At 40.0% G+C, this 16119-nt stretch overlaps 1 protein-coding gene across 5 annotated transcripts; it reads left to right on the forward strand.

Annotated features, from left to right (window-relative positions):
• Positions 1-1041: 1041 nt before the first annotated feature.
• Positions 1042-13567, forward strand: LOC127600216 (phospholemman-like). 5 transcript variants are annotated; one of them, XM_052064531.1, is made up of 9 exons: positions 1042-1261; positions 3673-3729; positions 5264-5281; positions 5379-5405; positions 6293-6367; positions 7633-7669; positions 7777-7814; positions 7922-7948; positions 8764-8853. In XM_052064531.1, the coding sequence occupies exons 2-8, from the start codon at positions 3678-3680 to the stop codon at positions 7924-7926; spliced, it is 252 nt and encodes an 83-aa protein (XP_051920491.1). In that variant the 5' UTR covers positions 1042-1261; positions 3673-3677; the 3' UTR covers positions 7927-7948; positions 8764-8853. The 5 variants fall into 5 exon arrangements, with proteins under 5 accessions (XP_051920491.1, XP_051920493.1, XP_051920490.1 ...); XM_052064533.1 differs by having other exon boundaries at positions 1043-1261; positions 5382-5405; XM_052064529.1 differs by lacking the exons at positions 1042-1261; positions 3673-3729; positions 5264-5281; ... (3 more) ...; positions 7777-7814; positions 8764-8853 and adding exons at positions 9851-10006; positions 10523-10558; positions 10631-10705; ... (1 more) ...; positions 12635-12770; positions 13469-13567 and having other exon boundaries at positions 7927-7948.
• The last annotated feature ends 2552 nt before the right edge of the window (positions 13568-16119 follow it).

The raw sequence follows: 16119 nt of genomic DNA on the forward strand, positions 1-16119 counted from the left end.
AAAGCCTGAAGGTTTCTTTGAAATTCCTCTACATATATCAATTGAACACCTCTTCAAAATAAAAAAAATTGAATTAGTGAATGGCTTATCTGTCATGCCAGTCCATACATGTCCAAGAGATGTTTCTTTGGCTTAAGTGCTGTTGACTGTGAAGGCCATGGGAAATCATCGCAATCCTTTTTTTTTTACCTCTACATTATTTAGGCTCCAATCAATAACCCTGACTCGACTATATACTGAGTCATATTCTACAGTTTGTCCAGCCAGCTCTTTATTTGCTCGTCCCACAGTAGAGAATGTGTCAGTTTGGTGTGGAGGAGACCTTGAAACCATACAGTAGCTAGGCACCAATAGACTGATAGAGCGCACAACAATCTGCTGTTATCTGCTTTTGTTTTGGTGAAACACTAACACATTCACATCCACCACTGTGCAAGTCTAATTTGTGATCTTTGTGTCTTATCTTGAAGATAAGAGGATATACTTCCTGTACTCGCAAGTCACAACATGTATCAAATATCAAAACTTAGAGCAGTAGGCCTATTTCTTGAACAAGGTGACAGCAACTAAGTGATAAGCAAGTCTTCAACGGTTCAAATCTCAGCTACGGTCTTCATGTGTGGAGTTGGTTTTCACCGTGCTTGTATGTGTTTTCTTCGGGTACTGCGTTGCTTTCTCCAACATTCCGCCCAAAACGAGCATGATTGCCCATAGGTGTGAATCTAAGTATGAATGGTTTGTTTGTATGCAGTGGGGGTGTAGGCTCCAGCTCACCCACAACCCAAATGGCGACAAGTAGGCCTTCTATAGAAAGTGTCTTTGTGCTTTCGTACATGAGAAAAACAAAACACATCACGACTAAATAACATTCTGATAAGAAAATCGATCAATGTTGCAATAAAATGCTCAATAAATACTTGATGAAATACTAGTCTGTTTCAATCAGAGCTGGGCATGGTTCTTGGTGTCCCTAATGAATTGTCCTACTGTTGGTTGGATTGCATTTGCACGCCAGACTGAGAGTAACTTCACACCACCGCCCGCCCCCTCCTCCTCCTCCATTCCTCAGTGGACCAAACAAGACACGCAGTAAAAAAGAGTTCTGCAATTCCTCGTAAATCAGATGTAATTTTTTTTTCTTTGAAACATCATAGCGGAATCCAGCTTTTTTTGTCGGGGACTTGCTGCTGAAGGAAAACTTTTTAAAGTAAAGGAGGTACACCTAAGTTGGGTGGAGGTAACATTTGCGGTTTTAAACGTGGTAAGCTGTCGTTTTTGAGTTGTCTAGATCGATGTATTTGCGTATTGCCTGAAACGCATTGACCTGTCATATCTACACTTCCAAAATATTTCAGTCAACTCACGTTTGTTCAATTTGACCTAGACCTATTTTTGTCGTCTGCTGTTGCAACCCCCAACTTTCATCCAAATGCCTACGGCAGCATGTGACTATTTAATGACCACAAGCCGCTTTGCTCTCGCAAATGAATAATACAAGTGTGCCCGTTTCTTTCTTCCATTTACTTGTTAAGATTTATCCCCTTTCTTTTTTCTTTTTCTTTTTTATTTCATTTTGTGAAGTTCATTGGTACTCATTTATATGCTGTTGCGTTCAACAGTTAGAACACATCGGTGGGTATCGCGTTATTTTGCGAGAACTTGAACTCCGACAACGATTTGTTTATGGTTGACACTGGTGCGTTTTCCAATTACCCCCGCCTTTCACCCATTGTTAATCCTGTTTTAAATAAATTATATCGGATTATAATAAAAGTGTTGCTCTTAGACTTCCATTATATCCCTTTCATTCAATTATTGGACCGATGTTTATTGGTATAACTCATCCTGCGCTTGTTTGATTAAACTTGATTGGCAGGTTTTTGTTAATCCCATTTTCCACGGATGAAGTGTTCATTTCTCTCCACTCCATCCTTGAAATCTCAGCAGTGTTTAAGGCTTGTGGCAGGGAGGAAAGCCTTGACTCTCCTTACATATAGGACTTTATCCTTTGCAGTGGAAAATCCTCACAAATTCCAGGGTTTGTGTTTCCAAATCGGTGTGATTTCTTTACATATTTTGGGATTCTTGTGGTTGTGCATGCTTCCCGCCAAGGGTCTTCTGAGGCCCGAAGTTTTTTAAATGGTCATTCATCTGCACACAGCTGGAGATGCACTTCTCAGTGTATAGCCGTGGAGCCGGTAAGAAAACATATTTTTGTGAGCTTTCAAACAACAATAAACTGCTAGATAATGATGTCAATGAAACGGTGGCTGTGGGTATATGTCAACAAACACAACAGTCAAACCATCTCACCAAATAGCAAATGCAACTCAACACCGGAGATCTTGGACCACAGAGGATGTGAGTTGCCTTAAATAGACCCTGTGCTGTCCCAATCGGGAGGTGTTCACTGCAGAACTCAAAAGTGCGTTGCTCTAAGGCAGTGTTTTCCAACTTTAACAGAGCCAAAGCATATCTCACTTTTGCAAAATGTAATAGAAACAAAACCACTAAAGCTATGTAATCTTAAATACTGCTATCTCAATTTACTCACAAATGTCCTTACACAGTGTGAATCATTGAAGAGCAAGGCAAGGGACTGCTACTATGGAAGCGGGGGGTTGGGGAGAGAACCCATCTCGACATCTATCCATTATCTGAACCGCTTACCCGAAAAAGCTTTTTTATCTCTGGATTCAGCACCTCGCACTCTACACTGTGTGTATGTGGGACATCGACACACAAAAACCCTGCGCGACCACGTCAACACCTTCACCCAGCAACTATGTGCTGCTTCTCAGAAGATAGCTCCTCTGGATGCAACTCTATGCATCCATCTATGCAGCTCCTCTTACCTTTTGACTTTCACACGACAGCAGGGGAGTCACACCCGTGGGGGATGTGGAAGTTTCTTCATGATAGTGTCTCTGCATTTGACTGTTGACTGTTTTAGACAATGTAGTCTGATAACTCTGGCCACAGCTTGAAAGTGGCTCTGAATCTTCACCAGGTTTAGTTCATCTGTCAAGCAGGGAAAGCCGGAGGAGGTGGGGGTTAAAATGTAAATTATCACCACTTTTACATAACAGAACGGCTCGCTCACTGACACATTTTCAGAAATAAGGAGCGACAAAAGGTTACTTGGTTGTTACATTTCACACTTGATAGATGCCCAGATTGTGCAGAGATCCAACTAATTGTAGACACATTGAAAGGTTTGGGGGGGGTTCCATCGTTTGAAAAGAAAGCCAAGCAATGATAATTTGGACAGTTGAAGAATTTATAGTAGCCTATGACAGGAGTTGCTTTTGTGCACTTCAACCTCTTTGTCCAGAGAAAACAAAACAACATGCTAAAATGATTGTTTAATTTATCAATTGGTTCACATTGGGTTCTTGTGTGCTCACCACAACTACCAAAATTAGTTTGAAACCTTCCCTTGGTTGTTGATTGACTCTGGACTCGGGTGTAGGGAACAAAATATAGATTAGACACAAACTGAACTATAAAATGTGAATGAAGTGGAGTTTTTTTCCCCCCAGCATCCGTCAATCGAAGTTCACCTGGAAAAGTTATAGCGCGTCATGGGTTCATCTTGAAATTTCACTCAAAAATTAACCCTAACTAGAAATGTAGTCACCTTCATTAATGCTTGTTTTTTCTCCTCACCAGCTACGATGGATCTTTTGCTGATTTTGGCATTTGTCTCCTGGTTGACTTCTGCTCTCGGTGAGGATGATTTATGGAGTATTTTCGATGAAACCTCCTGCGTCTTTGTCTCTGAAACATTCATTTATGTACAGAGTCTCTCCCGTTGGCGGTCACATGGCCCTTTTGATACTCTTGCCAGACTTGCCTGTCATGCGCTGCTTGTTTGAAACGCAAAATGATTCTGAAACAATTTGCATGACTTTGTCACCCAAATTTTCATGTTCATATTTTTTTTTCACAGTGAAGGAAGTACCGTTTAAAGTCCTATTCATGTGTCCTTTGTTTGAACGATGAAGTCTTTTGGCTGCTGCTGGGTTTTTCCTTCTCCTGATTGTACATGTTTTCTCTTCCTGCATGTCATTCGCTTTGCTTGATGTTAGGCAGATACGCCGATACTCACGAATGCTAAGAATTGTTCATTGCACACATATCTATATTACTTTTCAACTCCGGATTTGAACATTCCTCTAGTGAAGGCTTTTTTTTTGTATTTATTGTGTTTATTTATGTACCGGTATTTATTTTGGGGCGCTAAGAAATGCTGAGGAAGACATATAAATGGAGGATAGGTTAGGGTTGGGATTGGATTAGGGTTAGGGTTGGGGTTATGTTTCGGGGGTTCGGGTTAAGGGTTAGAGTTAGCATTAGGGTTACAGCAGGGGTCAGCAACTCTCGGCTCTGGACCCGTATGTGGCTAGTTTCAACCTTATGTTGGGGCTCTGCGTGGCTTGGAAAAAGAAATTACAAGTGTCCGATATAAGTTTGTTTGTCTCAAAAACGCGTATCCCTTCTGTTATTTTTTTGACTGTACACTAGGTGGCAGTGTTGCTATAAAAATACTGTTGAGATGAAAAAGAAAGTTTTGTAATGATGACCAGCTAGTGTTGTGCTGTTAAGAAAATATAATGTTGGGCTACACTCTGGCCTTGTTATTTTGCCTCCCAACACCAGAATTTCTTTCTTTAGACCCTGTGCAATTTCGGTGATCCGCATTCGCCTACTTCAGAGATGTTTGCGAGCACTGGACGTGTTAGCATATAGGTGAAATGTACTGTATAAAGACAATTCTATATATATATGGGATATGGGAAGCCGTTCACTGATGGACAACATATGAAAGAGTCATTCATTAAGATTGTATTAACACACTATTTTACAAGTGAATAGTGTATTTTATTTATATATATATGTATATATATTTGGCTAGCATCGCCATTTCGGATGTCAAAAAGTCTTTGCGGCTCCCACTGTTATCTTTTCCGTGGAAAGTAGGCTTAGGGTTAAGGTTGGCCGTTTTGGTTAGGGTAGGGGTTAGGGAGTTAGGGTTACGGGTTATGGATACAGGCTCGAGTTAGAGGTTAGTGTTAGGATTTATAGGTTGGGTTCAGGGGTTAGAGTTAGGCACATCAGAAAGGCAGCTGAAAGCGAGCATTCAAATCAATTAAATTGTAGACAACTGGCAAAAGAATTCATAATCACAACACTTTGAGATGCTTTGTATACCTTCTGCTCTTTAACGATGTTTGTCCGCTTTTTGTCTTCACAATTTCAGCCGCAGACAGCGAAAAAGGTGCGTTTCGTCTGAGTTCAAATTCTGGTAACGCCAAGGCAGAAGTCAAGTGTGTCAATCAGTCACTCAAATCTTTCCTCTCTCTGTTTTCTTCAAGCAGACTACGACAGCGCTTTTGAATATGGTAAGTGAGCAAGTCTTACAAATCTCTGAAAGGAAACATCTGCAAAGTCCGATTATGGCATCTCACACTTGCATTTCCTTATTTCCACACGAGCTGTGGATTTTCTCCTGAAATTGGATATATTTTTTTGGCCACACAATATCAGCACTGAAAGTGAACATTTTCCATAACTGTGTTTTAAGTTTATTAATAATGTAAACTGGATAAACCCTGTTGAGAGCTGTAATGATTTATTGGGCCGCCTCTTGTAAGACAGCAACAGTATTATTCACCGCCTGAATGGAGATTTCCAGTTGTACCTGTTGACATGAGTTATTTCCATACCACTGATTACACCACCATCAAACTACTGAGCATGTGAACTCATATTTTTGCTGTAATACATTTTGAGCAGTGGTGTTTTATTGATAAGTCACAGTTATCACGTCATGCTATTACAAAATGTAATGTTCACAGATTCATTAAATTGTGAAGTCGAACATGTTGCATTCAAAGATCATCCATGTCTTTGTTTTGGCGTACTTCACGCCTTCAGATTTGTTCTGCCCAGTCCTTGGTTCTTGCCCTTTCTCTGCATTTCTCAGTTTCTTGTCTTTTCTTTTCTTTTTTCTTGATTCAATATTACAATCGCTCCATTTGAGTTTTAAAAAAAATGCCCTTGGCCACCACATTAATATACATTCAACCTGCCTTTCTTTGGGTGAAGCTATTTCTGTGTTGATGGTTTAGAGGACAGCTCGACTTGGTGGTCTCACCAGCAGGTTGTGCAGGAGTTGAATTTAGGATATTTTTTTCCAACTGACAGCCTTGAATGACATATTTCATTTAATGTGTGTCCATAATCTACCAATCTGTATCCCTGCAATTTAATATTGGAATTTTGACAGACTATGAAACGCTGAGGATCGGTGGCCTGGTTTTTGCTGTCGTGCTGTTCCTCCTAGGCATCGCCCTCATCGTCAGTGAGTATTTACAACACATCTGTGCGCTCATATCATGAAGGGAGGGTAGTCTAATATCAGCTCTCACACACCCGCTCTCATACCGGTCGTACCTTATCACTAGACTCCTCTTTGCTCAAACTTTCCTCCCACCAGGCACCGCTCGGACAGCATATACCAAAACAACCCACAAGCAACACACAAGAACAAACACAGCCTGTGGATGGTGTTCTCGTTGCTTCTCTTGGTTAAATACTTTATCTACCGGATAACGGGCAGCACGCATTTGACGTAGGCAAAAAAAAAAAGCTCGTCCCTCTGGAAAAGTCATTGCTAATCTCAAGAACATGTTTTGAAGTTTGGAAAAGGCCCTTTTCAGCAAATAAAGGAATTTGTAAATGTGGGTGGGGTTTTATCATACATACCATATACATGTACGGTAATCAAATAAATCAAATATAGTACCTGCCTCTCCCACTAATGTCGTCCCAGCCTAATCACAGTCACATTCCATATTTGGAAACAAAATTTCTCGGTTTGTCAAATGTATTCATCTAAAAAGCAAAACGGTGACACATTACTGCCGAAATCCAATTAGCATGTCGTAAATATTTTTTTAGTCACACTTGTTTTTCACGGTTTATGAAGTTGAGTAGAGGAGGGCGACAGGGTTTCTCAGTTATTCACGATGAGGTTGGCATTGGAGAAACATCATTTTTTAAAAACAGCCAGAAACACTGACAAATCATAAAGACAGTGCATAAAAACAGAACATAAAGGAGAGCAGTGCTGTGCAAGTTTACTGTTTGGCTCTTTAAAAAAAACTGAGCCCTGAGAGACTTCCTGCCAGCGAAAGACACCGCTGGCACCTCTCAGTGGATGAATAAAGAAGAATAAAGGATTAGCGCTGTCTTTCAAGATGCTTTACCCTGACAACATGTAGGTCACAAGCCTGCTTTGGGATTTCCCACATCAACCTATCTAGCTAGTGCGGCTACAAGAATAAAATACAGTCTATTATTCTAAAGTGAATAAATCAAGGCCTCCTCAGTTACTTTTCAAAATAAGCCCAGTACAATTTGACATCCTACTCCTTATAATCAAATTGCGATTTTTAGTTTCACCCCCATTCTGCCTGGTTTCAAACTTTCCAGACGGTGGTTGAGAATTGCTGTTATTGCTCTACCCCATGGGGGTGTTATGAAGAATAGAAAATTGAAGTCATAGCGACATTTGTTGACTTTTTTTTTTTGTACCGGTAACCAATTTTTTTTCCTCATAAACAGGTCGAAAATGTGTGTGTAAAAAGAGTGACAAGTCAAGGTGAGTCAATAAATCTACATGCCAACTATCCAGTGTGTGTAGTGTGCAGGTTTATTGTGAGTTGTGCCGATTGTAGACTATTTTAACTATTTATTAATTGTGGCCAGGTCACGAAATCCAGATATGGAATCTGGTGTTCCAAGAGGTAAGTATGGTTATGCTGTTTCTTTTGTTGTATATATGTTTTTGTTTGTGTGTTGTCAACAAAATAATCAAACTTTCTTTCTTTTTTTTTTTTTTTTTTGGTAACAGCATAATCCCAAAGACAAAGATCAACTGGTCAGTACCTCAAAACCAGTGATGGGAAAACACTTGTGCTTCAGTTCCAGATTTGAGTTTTAAAATTAACCAATGATTTTGGTCATTTTTCTCAAAAAATGTTTCAATATAATACTTTACATGTTCTTTATTAGGTACACAAAATATGGAAAATTGTTTATTGTATTTTATGAAGAACACAATTCCCCCCTTTTAACTTGCAACCAATTATTGAGGACATTATTGAGCAATAAATCAGTATAACATTTTCAGAACAAGTAAATTAAAAATATACAAAATTGTAAATGTGTTAAAAGAAGGATTCACCAATTTAGCGGTTGTTTATAATTAACAAATCAAAAATAGAAACAGTTTAGTTGAAGATGTAAATCTAATTTTATTTTACAAATTTCACTGTATTTTTTATCATCTGTCATCTAACCAATTAAAGAGATAAATACATAATAGAGTTAGTCTTACTAACAAAATAGCTGGAATAATTTTTAGGCTATTTATGAATACTGGTAATTTCATTTTAATGTTTTTTTTTTGTATAGTGTATTGATTGTATTATATCAGCAAGTCAATCAATGAAATTTTTAATGAGATAAATTAATGAAAAAAAGAATACATTGATTTTAACCTGACAGTTTTAAGGGAGAAAACAGCCAAATGAATGCACCAAAAATGACAGGACTGATCAAATAAATTCCCGGTAAAGCAGATTAAAGAATGGCACTCTGGGCCTTCCTTGACCAACTACAGCCTAATTGTACTTGCTGTTGAAGGTAAATGAGTTTCCTTTACCACTCCTCTTCTACCTCATTTCTTTGCAGTTACCAAGCATTACTACTTGATACCAGCAGATGTTCTTTTCTTATCGGCTGAAGACAATCATTTCAATAATAAAGAATTCAATTTGAAAACATGCCTCATTTTCATTTGTTTTGTTCTTTTTTAAATGCTCTTTATGTTGTCATTGTGGTGCAACAGAGCAGTCAAATTGTGTAGATTGAAGGACAATGGCATTGATGCAAAGCAACATGGCCTCATGGAATTTAAGACAAAAAAAGTTCCCGTGTTTTATATTGCATGCACGCCACGATATTTTTGGCGATCTGTCCGTGTATTGCGGGCCAGGGGGGAGCACTTTGCCGCACTCTTGTGCTGACGTTGCATTTGGCTCGGTCGCCGCCATGAACGTGAGTGATTTGTGTGGTGCAAAGTGGCCGTCTACAGAGTGCTTATCTGCTAAATTGCATCTCATCTCATCCGCCTCTGCGGCAATTGCTGCTAAACAATGATTTCCTGCGAATTTGGGCATCTGCGGGGGTAAAAGGTTGAAACATTTCCTTACAGATTACCTACAGGAAGAGGCTGCACTGCACTCTTGCCAAGCAAACTCGGCAAAACCTAATCTCAAGCAAGTTTCATGAGAAAAATAAAATAAATTAGCACTTGTACAATGACGTTGTTGTGTTGCTTCACGAGGAGTATCATAAAATCAATGGGAAAACACTATGAGTGAGTTGGCTTATATACTTGTATGAGCTTTTTTTCCAATAGGAGGACAACTTTGGCATACTTACAGGATAACTCCATAATTATTAATCTAACACTGCACACGTTGAAAACTGCATACTTTTTTTTTGCTTTGACATCAAACAAGACTAGTTAACATTAAGTACCTCATTAGTAGAACGCAGTTTTGCCTCACTTTTAACCTCCATTGCAGATGTTTTCAAATTGTGGCTGTTTTTTGCTGTTGCTTTTTTGGGGAGGGTTGTTCTTTTTTTCCAAGACAATCGTTCTAACAGTATGTTGAATTGACGTATTAGAGAAGACAAAAAGCGTACATGGACTTTAAGATGGATATCAAGCATATCAAGTAAACGCTCAAATAGCTTCCGTGCGTTGCAGCAGACAAGTGCAATTTTCAACTGCCGCCACCAGAGGGCTTACTTGAAGGTGAGCGATGCTTCTGACTGCTCAGTGCGTTTCCACCCATCCGCAGTCCGCACGTCTATTCATTTGGAGGAAATCTTCAGCATCTGTGCGCTGAAACCATGGGCTCCACAGGTCAGTTCATTTGATATAATCAGAACATGGTCAAAAAGTTGGCTCACATACTGCTGCTTTGCTCATTTTCTTCATAATATTAATTAAAGCTTGAATTAGCTACTCAGAAAATGGACCCGCCATGCATTTTTAATCATGACTGCTATACTTTCCAACACGACTACTGTGTGCGTGTGTGTGTGTGTGTGTGTGTCATTAGGAAATGTTATAGTTGTATTTGCCTTGAAAGAGATTGTAAGTGCAATGCATTTAAAATGAAATGTGAAACATGCATACCAATTGGATAGCATGCTGCTTGGCTTGAGATGCCAATCAATCAGAAAAATACAGGCAAGTAAATACAAAAACTGTTGGTGGTGGATTCTGCTGCTCCACCTTTCTTTGCTGTGCATCTTTTCTGTTGAGAAAAGCATTGAGTGGGGGGGGGGGGGTACTCCAGAGATTTGTGTAGGCAATACTGCAGCTGTACAGGAGGTCTGCATTCACTCTTCACACTGTTTGTTTCTTTACACACAGAAGCAACGGTTCCAGACCATAATGACTTTGAATATGGTAAGAGATATGCCTGATAAAAGTGTATGCATAATATCTACCTTAAGTTCATCAGATTGTGTCTCCTAATAGATGAAGAGACGTTGAGGATCACAGGGCTTGTCCTTGCCATTGTCATGTTTGTGGCTGGCATTTTGATAGCCTTAAGTATGTTTTTACTTCTTTTATACCTTCACTGTAGTACGCTCACTGAACTCTTTATTAGGTCCACACCCAGAGTCTATTGAGATCTATAGAATTGATGACTTTACAAATATAATGCTCAGTTTATACATAATGTCAGTACCATGTTTTGCCAATTCACAAGATAAAAATTCACTTCGACAAGAAATTTGGCCTGGGTATGAATAGCTTATATGAACTGCATTGTTTTTGTTACCTTTGTTACCTCACCACCTGAGCTTGTGGGTGCTCTCACGTGCCAATTTTTCTAGCATGTGTACCCTGATGAAAATGTGTGCGATAAAGTTTTTAAAAAATGCTCACTAGGGCCCCCTGGAAAGCTAGCAAAACATTTTACATTAAATCAGGTTAGACCAGTGATTCCCAAGCACTGTACCCTGGCATATTCAGAGATCATAGCATCTGCTGCACAAAACTTTGTAATTTCATTTAATTGCTTTTTATTTACAACAAATTATATTTGTTGATTTCTCTATATGCCAACCAATGATGAATAGTGACAGGCAACAATGAAATACTCTTCCACTAGATAACAGAATATGCAACTAACCGGTATATTCATGCGTTGCCATTCATAGAGCATACATTTGTGACATTTTTATGTGGTAGTATACTGTGAGACTTATTTTTTTAGGGGGATCAAATATGTGCCTTGGCTCAACAAATGTTGGGAAACAGCGGTTTAAAACACAGATTCACAATATTATTCATTTAGAGCTTACTACTTATTGGCACTTGATTATTTGTGAAAATACCTTTATGGTACTTCCACCATACATTTATGGTTAACTTTGCAAAGACTGAATTTTCAATACCACCATTGGATTGGATCTCTTTAGATTGTGTGTGTGTGTGTGCATGACATAGTGAACGGTGAGTGTACACACTAATATATTAGTAACCAATGTATCATTCCCCAAACAGGTAACAAATGCACTAAATGTGTAAAATCCTCATCCAAGTAAGACGTGTTTAGTGGATGCTGCGCCTGTGCATGTTGTATGAATTTAACCTTTTGAAGATCGAGTTCTGGAATAATTTTTAGAATGGTCACTCGTCATGTGTTGGTATAGCCTCCTGACTACCAGTAGTTCAAATTTGTCCTCTGTAGAGGACATTTGTGAACCTAAATATCTCCCACCCAGTGCATCCAATCGCATTAACACCTTTTGATACTCTTATGAGGACATTCAGTGCCTTCCAATGATACCAAATTTGTAGGGGTTAGAAAAAGTAAGAAAATGGCTTCCCTGAGTGCAAGCACTTTTTATGGGAAGAGGAAAAGTAATACTTTTTATCAAAAACATTTTGTCTTGAACTGCTGTTGGCATTTTATTTATAAGACTCTTACGAACACAATCTTATGAACAATTAAAGTGTTGATTGAGTTGTTTTAAGTGTATTTGAGCCTAGTATTCAAGTGTTTAAAAAATGTAGTGGAATTTCAAAAAATTCTTTTGGAGTAGTCCAATTACTTCACATAGATTGGGGAATTTAAAAATAAACGTGATTGGACAACATTTTTTTTCCTGGTATTCAGGAGGATAGTGTGACGCCTAAATTTATCGCATGTCGCCTGTTTGAAAACACAAGAGTTCAAAAGAAAAGATTCTGTTAGACAAACTACAGTATGGACTAAATAAATACCCCTTTCTTCCAGACCTTGTCACAGTCTGAACTCCTGATAATGGATGCGCCTGATCCTGTGCTGCCTCTGCATGTTTGAAAACCCCAAAGACCAATGCACTCATGTATTTTATTTTCTCTTTCTCTGCCTGCAGATCATCTGATACTCAAATACCAAAGAAAGACGGTGAGTTCATTTCAGTTTGCGGTAAAGTCCAACTTCTGTAACATTCTAATTGTCTCGTTTTTTTCCCTCATTCATTGCAGTGCCTACTCCAGCTGTATAGCAAATGCAGTATTTTGTTGGAGCAACAAGAGGCCAGCATCAAGAGAACAGAAGTGTACCACATACATAAAAGTGGTTTATGGTTGTTGGAGCTCAGTTGGATGATCAATAAAAAATGTACTTACGTTAAATGTTTCTCACACTTGTGTTAGATTCTTTTGGATCCACTTTAGGAATAGAAAGAGGAGGCTAATCTTTCATTTAAAGCAAAAGTATTTAACAGTTGCAGTTGTGTGCAGTGTAACAAATAACACCACAACAATCAATTAAGTCTATTGTTCAACAATGTATGCTGTTTTTGGCACATGCATTGATTGCCTTTGTTTCTGAACATGTTTCAATAATACTTTGTCCAAAAAAAATCATGGATCATATCAGTCTGCATTTAAAGAGAAAATCCCCAAAGGTCGTGTGACTAAAAGAGGTCTTCAAATTTATTGCTATATTCTAAAATTGACCTTATATGTTAAGTTTTGCCATTAGAAATGTGTCAAGTAAAAAGACTGCCTATATTTTATATTGTATTTTAAAATATATAGATGATAAATGCAGTCCACATGACTCAATCATTTTCTTAAATAAAATGAATTATGGTAAGTCAAGCGTAACTGTGGCAACACTGCCGAGAAACCTCTTTGCGTTGAAATGACACTGCGAATGGCCCATGACTGACAGAATCAGGATTTTGCCATTCGCTATTCCCCGATTTACTGTTGAGTTTGCAAACATCTACTAAAAATTTAAAAAATATATTCATGCATTTTGTAATGTCCTAAATTGCTATCGTAACTTGTTCCTTCTCATACCCCCGTTAGGGGAGAAGTTGCTAGCATCAACCACAAGCTACTAGCCGGTCGGCTTGACAGAGAACAGCACCGCGATGGAAAACACCCATCAGAAAGGCAAGTGAGGCTTCCTATTAAGGGTGTGGAAAATAATCGATATTAATCGATACATCGATGCGCACGTCCGCGATCCGAGTGCATCGTCTCATTCACTGGGTACGACGCGATTGACGGGTGAAATCGCGATTCATCACGATGCATTGATGGGTATCGGTGAAATCGCGATTCATCACGATGCATTGATGGGTATCGGTAAAATCCGATTCAATCGCCGTTTTATTCATGTTAAACGTCACATATCTGCCCTTTCCTAGGCGCAATGAATGCACCATCATTGCTTTGCGTTTTGTGTTGAATACGGACGGTAGCCGTGCGTCACATTCAGTCCAGTACACAACTAGCGAAACATTATGGAAGTTAGCGCACGCAGCAGCAAGGAAACTACTATATTTAATGCAGCCGCAACATTCAAATCTTATGTTTGGAAATACTACGGCTTCGAAAAGAAAGACGGAAAGCTTGATAAAACCTCCGTAATTTGCAAGGAATGTCGCACTAAGAAGCCATACAACGGCAGCACCACAAATATGCAGACCCACTTAAACCGATGGCACCAGATCACCGACAAGTTTCCCTCCCGCTTCCCCGCCCAGTTCCTCGTCGGACACCGGAGAAACTCTTGGTAAACCAGGTCAGGATCAGAAAAAAATCGCCTCTTACTTTGGGAGTCCCCTTGCAACTCACTGTGACCGCGCAATGGCTATAACTAAGGCCACTGCTTATTTCATATGCAAAGACCTCCAGCCTTAGCGTGGTGGACAACGAGGGTTTCAGACAGCTCGTGCACGTTTTGGAACCCAGGTATAAAATACCAGACAGGTCTGTGTTCACTTACAAACATATTCCCGATGTGTACAACAAAGTGAGAAGTGAGATTACTGTGTCGCTGAACAGTGCGCAGAGTTGCACTTACAGTGGATGGGTGGACATCTTGCACTATAGATTCATATATATATATATATGAGAGGCGGCCCGGTAGTCCAGTGGTTAGCACGTCGGCTTCACAGTGCAGAGGTACCGGGTTCGATTCCAGCTCCGGGCCTCCCTGTGTGGAGTTTGCATGTTCTCCCCGGGCCTGCGTGGGTTTTCTCCGGGTGCTCCGGTTTCTCTCCCACATTCCAAAAACATGCGTGGCAGGCTGATTGAACACTCTAAATTGTCCCTAGGTGTGAGTGTGAGTGCGAATGGTTGTTCGTTTCTGTGTGCCCTGCGGTTGGCTGGCAACCGATTCAGGGTGTCCCCCGCCTACTGCCCGAAGACAGCTGGGATAGGCTCCAGCACCCCCGTGACCTTAGTGAGGATCAAGCGGCTCGGAAGATGAATGAACATTAACCTGCCACGCATGTTTTTTGAATATGCGAGGAAGTCGGAGTACCCGGAGAAAACCCACGCAGGCACGGGGAGACCATGCTAAATCCACACAGAATGGCCGGAGCCAGAATCAAACCCTTCACCTCTACACTGTGCGGTGGGCGTGATAACCAGTCGGCCAGCGTGCCACCTAAATTATATCATTGTATAATAAGTAACTAAAGACAGACACTAAATAAAAGGTTTGCACCATTTTGTCCCTTATGCTTTTATTTTTCAGGCAAGTTGCATTTTATTAAAGATTACTGAAAACATATTAAGTATCAAGGTAAAAAAAAAAAATCATCAAAACTGTTCTCTTCGCTTACACTTTTGAATACTTGACATTTGTAGGCCAAACAGGAAGGAATCAAAAGTTCATTTTGTCCAGACTGCTTGTCTTCCTCTATTCTTTGTACTACGACCAAATTTGTACACCTTTTTAAAGACTACTGTCGCACAAGTCATTAAGATAAAGAAAAATCACCCAAACCAATTTTTGAAGGAAAAAAAAGCCATCAAAAGTCATCAACTTTGGTTCACTCGGCCCCCTGCAGTTCAGTTCCCGCTGCATGACCATGTGAATGTGAGCGTGAATGCTTGTCTGTCTCCAGATGTGCCCCGTGATTGGCTGGCAACCAGTCCAGGTTGTCGTCTGCCTTTTGTCCAACAAGCATTCACGTTCACAATCACACCTAGGAACAATTTAGAGTGTTACATTAACCTGTGGCAGCCCGGTAGTCCAGTGGTTAGCACGTCAGCTTCACAGTGCAGAGGTACCGGGTTCGATTCCAGCTCCGGCCTCCCTGTGTGGAGTTTGCATGTTCTCCCCGGGCCTGCGTGGGTTTTCTCCGGGTGCTCCGGTTTCCTCCCACATTCCAAAAACATGCGTAGCAGGCTGATTGAACACTCTAAATTGTCCCTAGGTGTGAGTGTGAGTGCGAATGGTTGTTCGTTTCTGTGTGCCCTGCGATTGGCTGGCAACCGATTCAGGGTGTCCCCCACCTACTGCCCGGAGACAGCTGGGATAGGCTCCACCCCCCCCCCCCCCCCCCGCGACCCTGAATGAATGAATATATATATGAATATTTCATATAAGACACTCAGTGAGAGTCTGTTTGTGTTTAGGTGCCAAATTGTTTACATTTTCTTTGCACAAAACCCAATTGTGAAAGGGCTTAAATAAGTTGTTTTACAAGTTCTACTCTTTA

Source organism: Hippocampus zosterae, chromosome 5 (assembly GCF_025434085.1).
Source record: "Hippocampus zosterae strain Florida chromosome 5, ASM2543408v3, whole genome shotgun sequence".
Classification (NCBI taxonomy): Eukaryota; Metazoa; Chordata; class Actinopteri; order Syngnathiformes; family Syngnathidae; genus Hippocampus; species Hippocampus zosterae.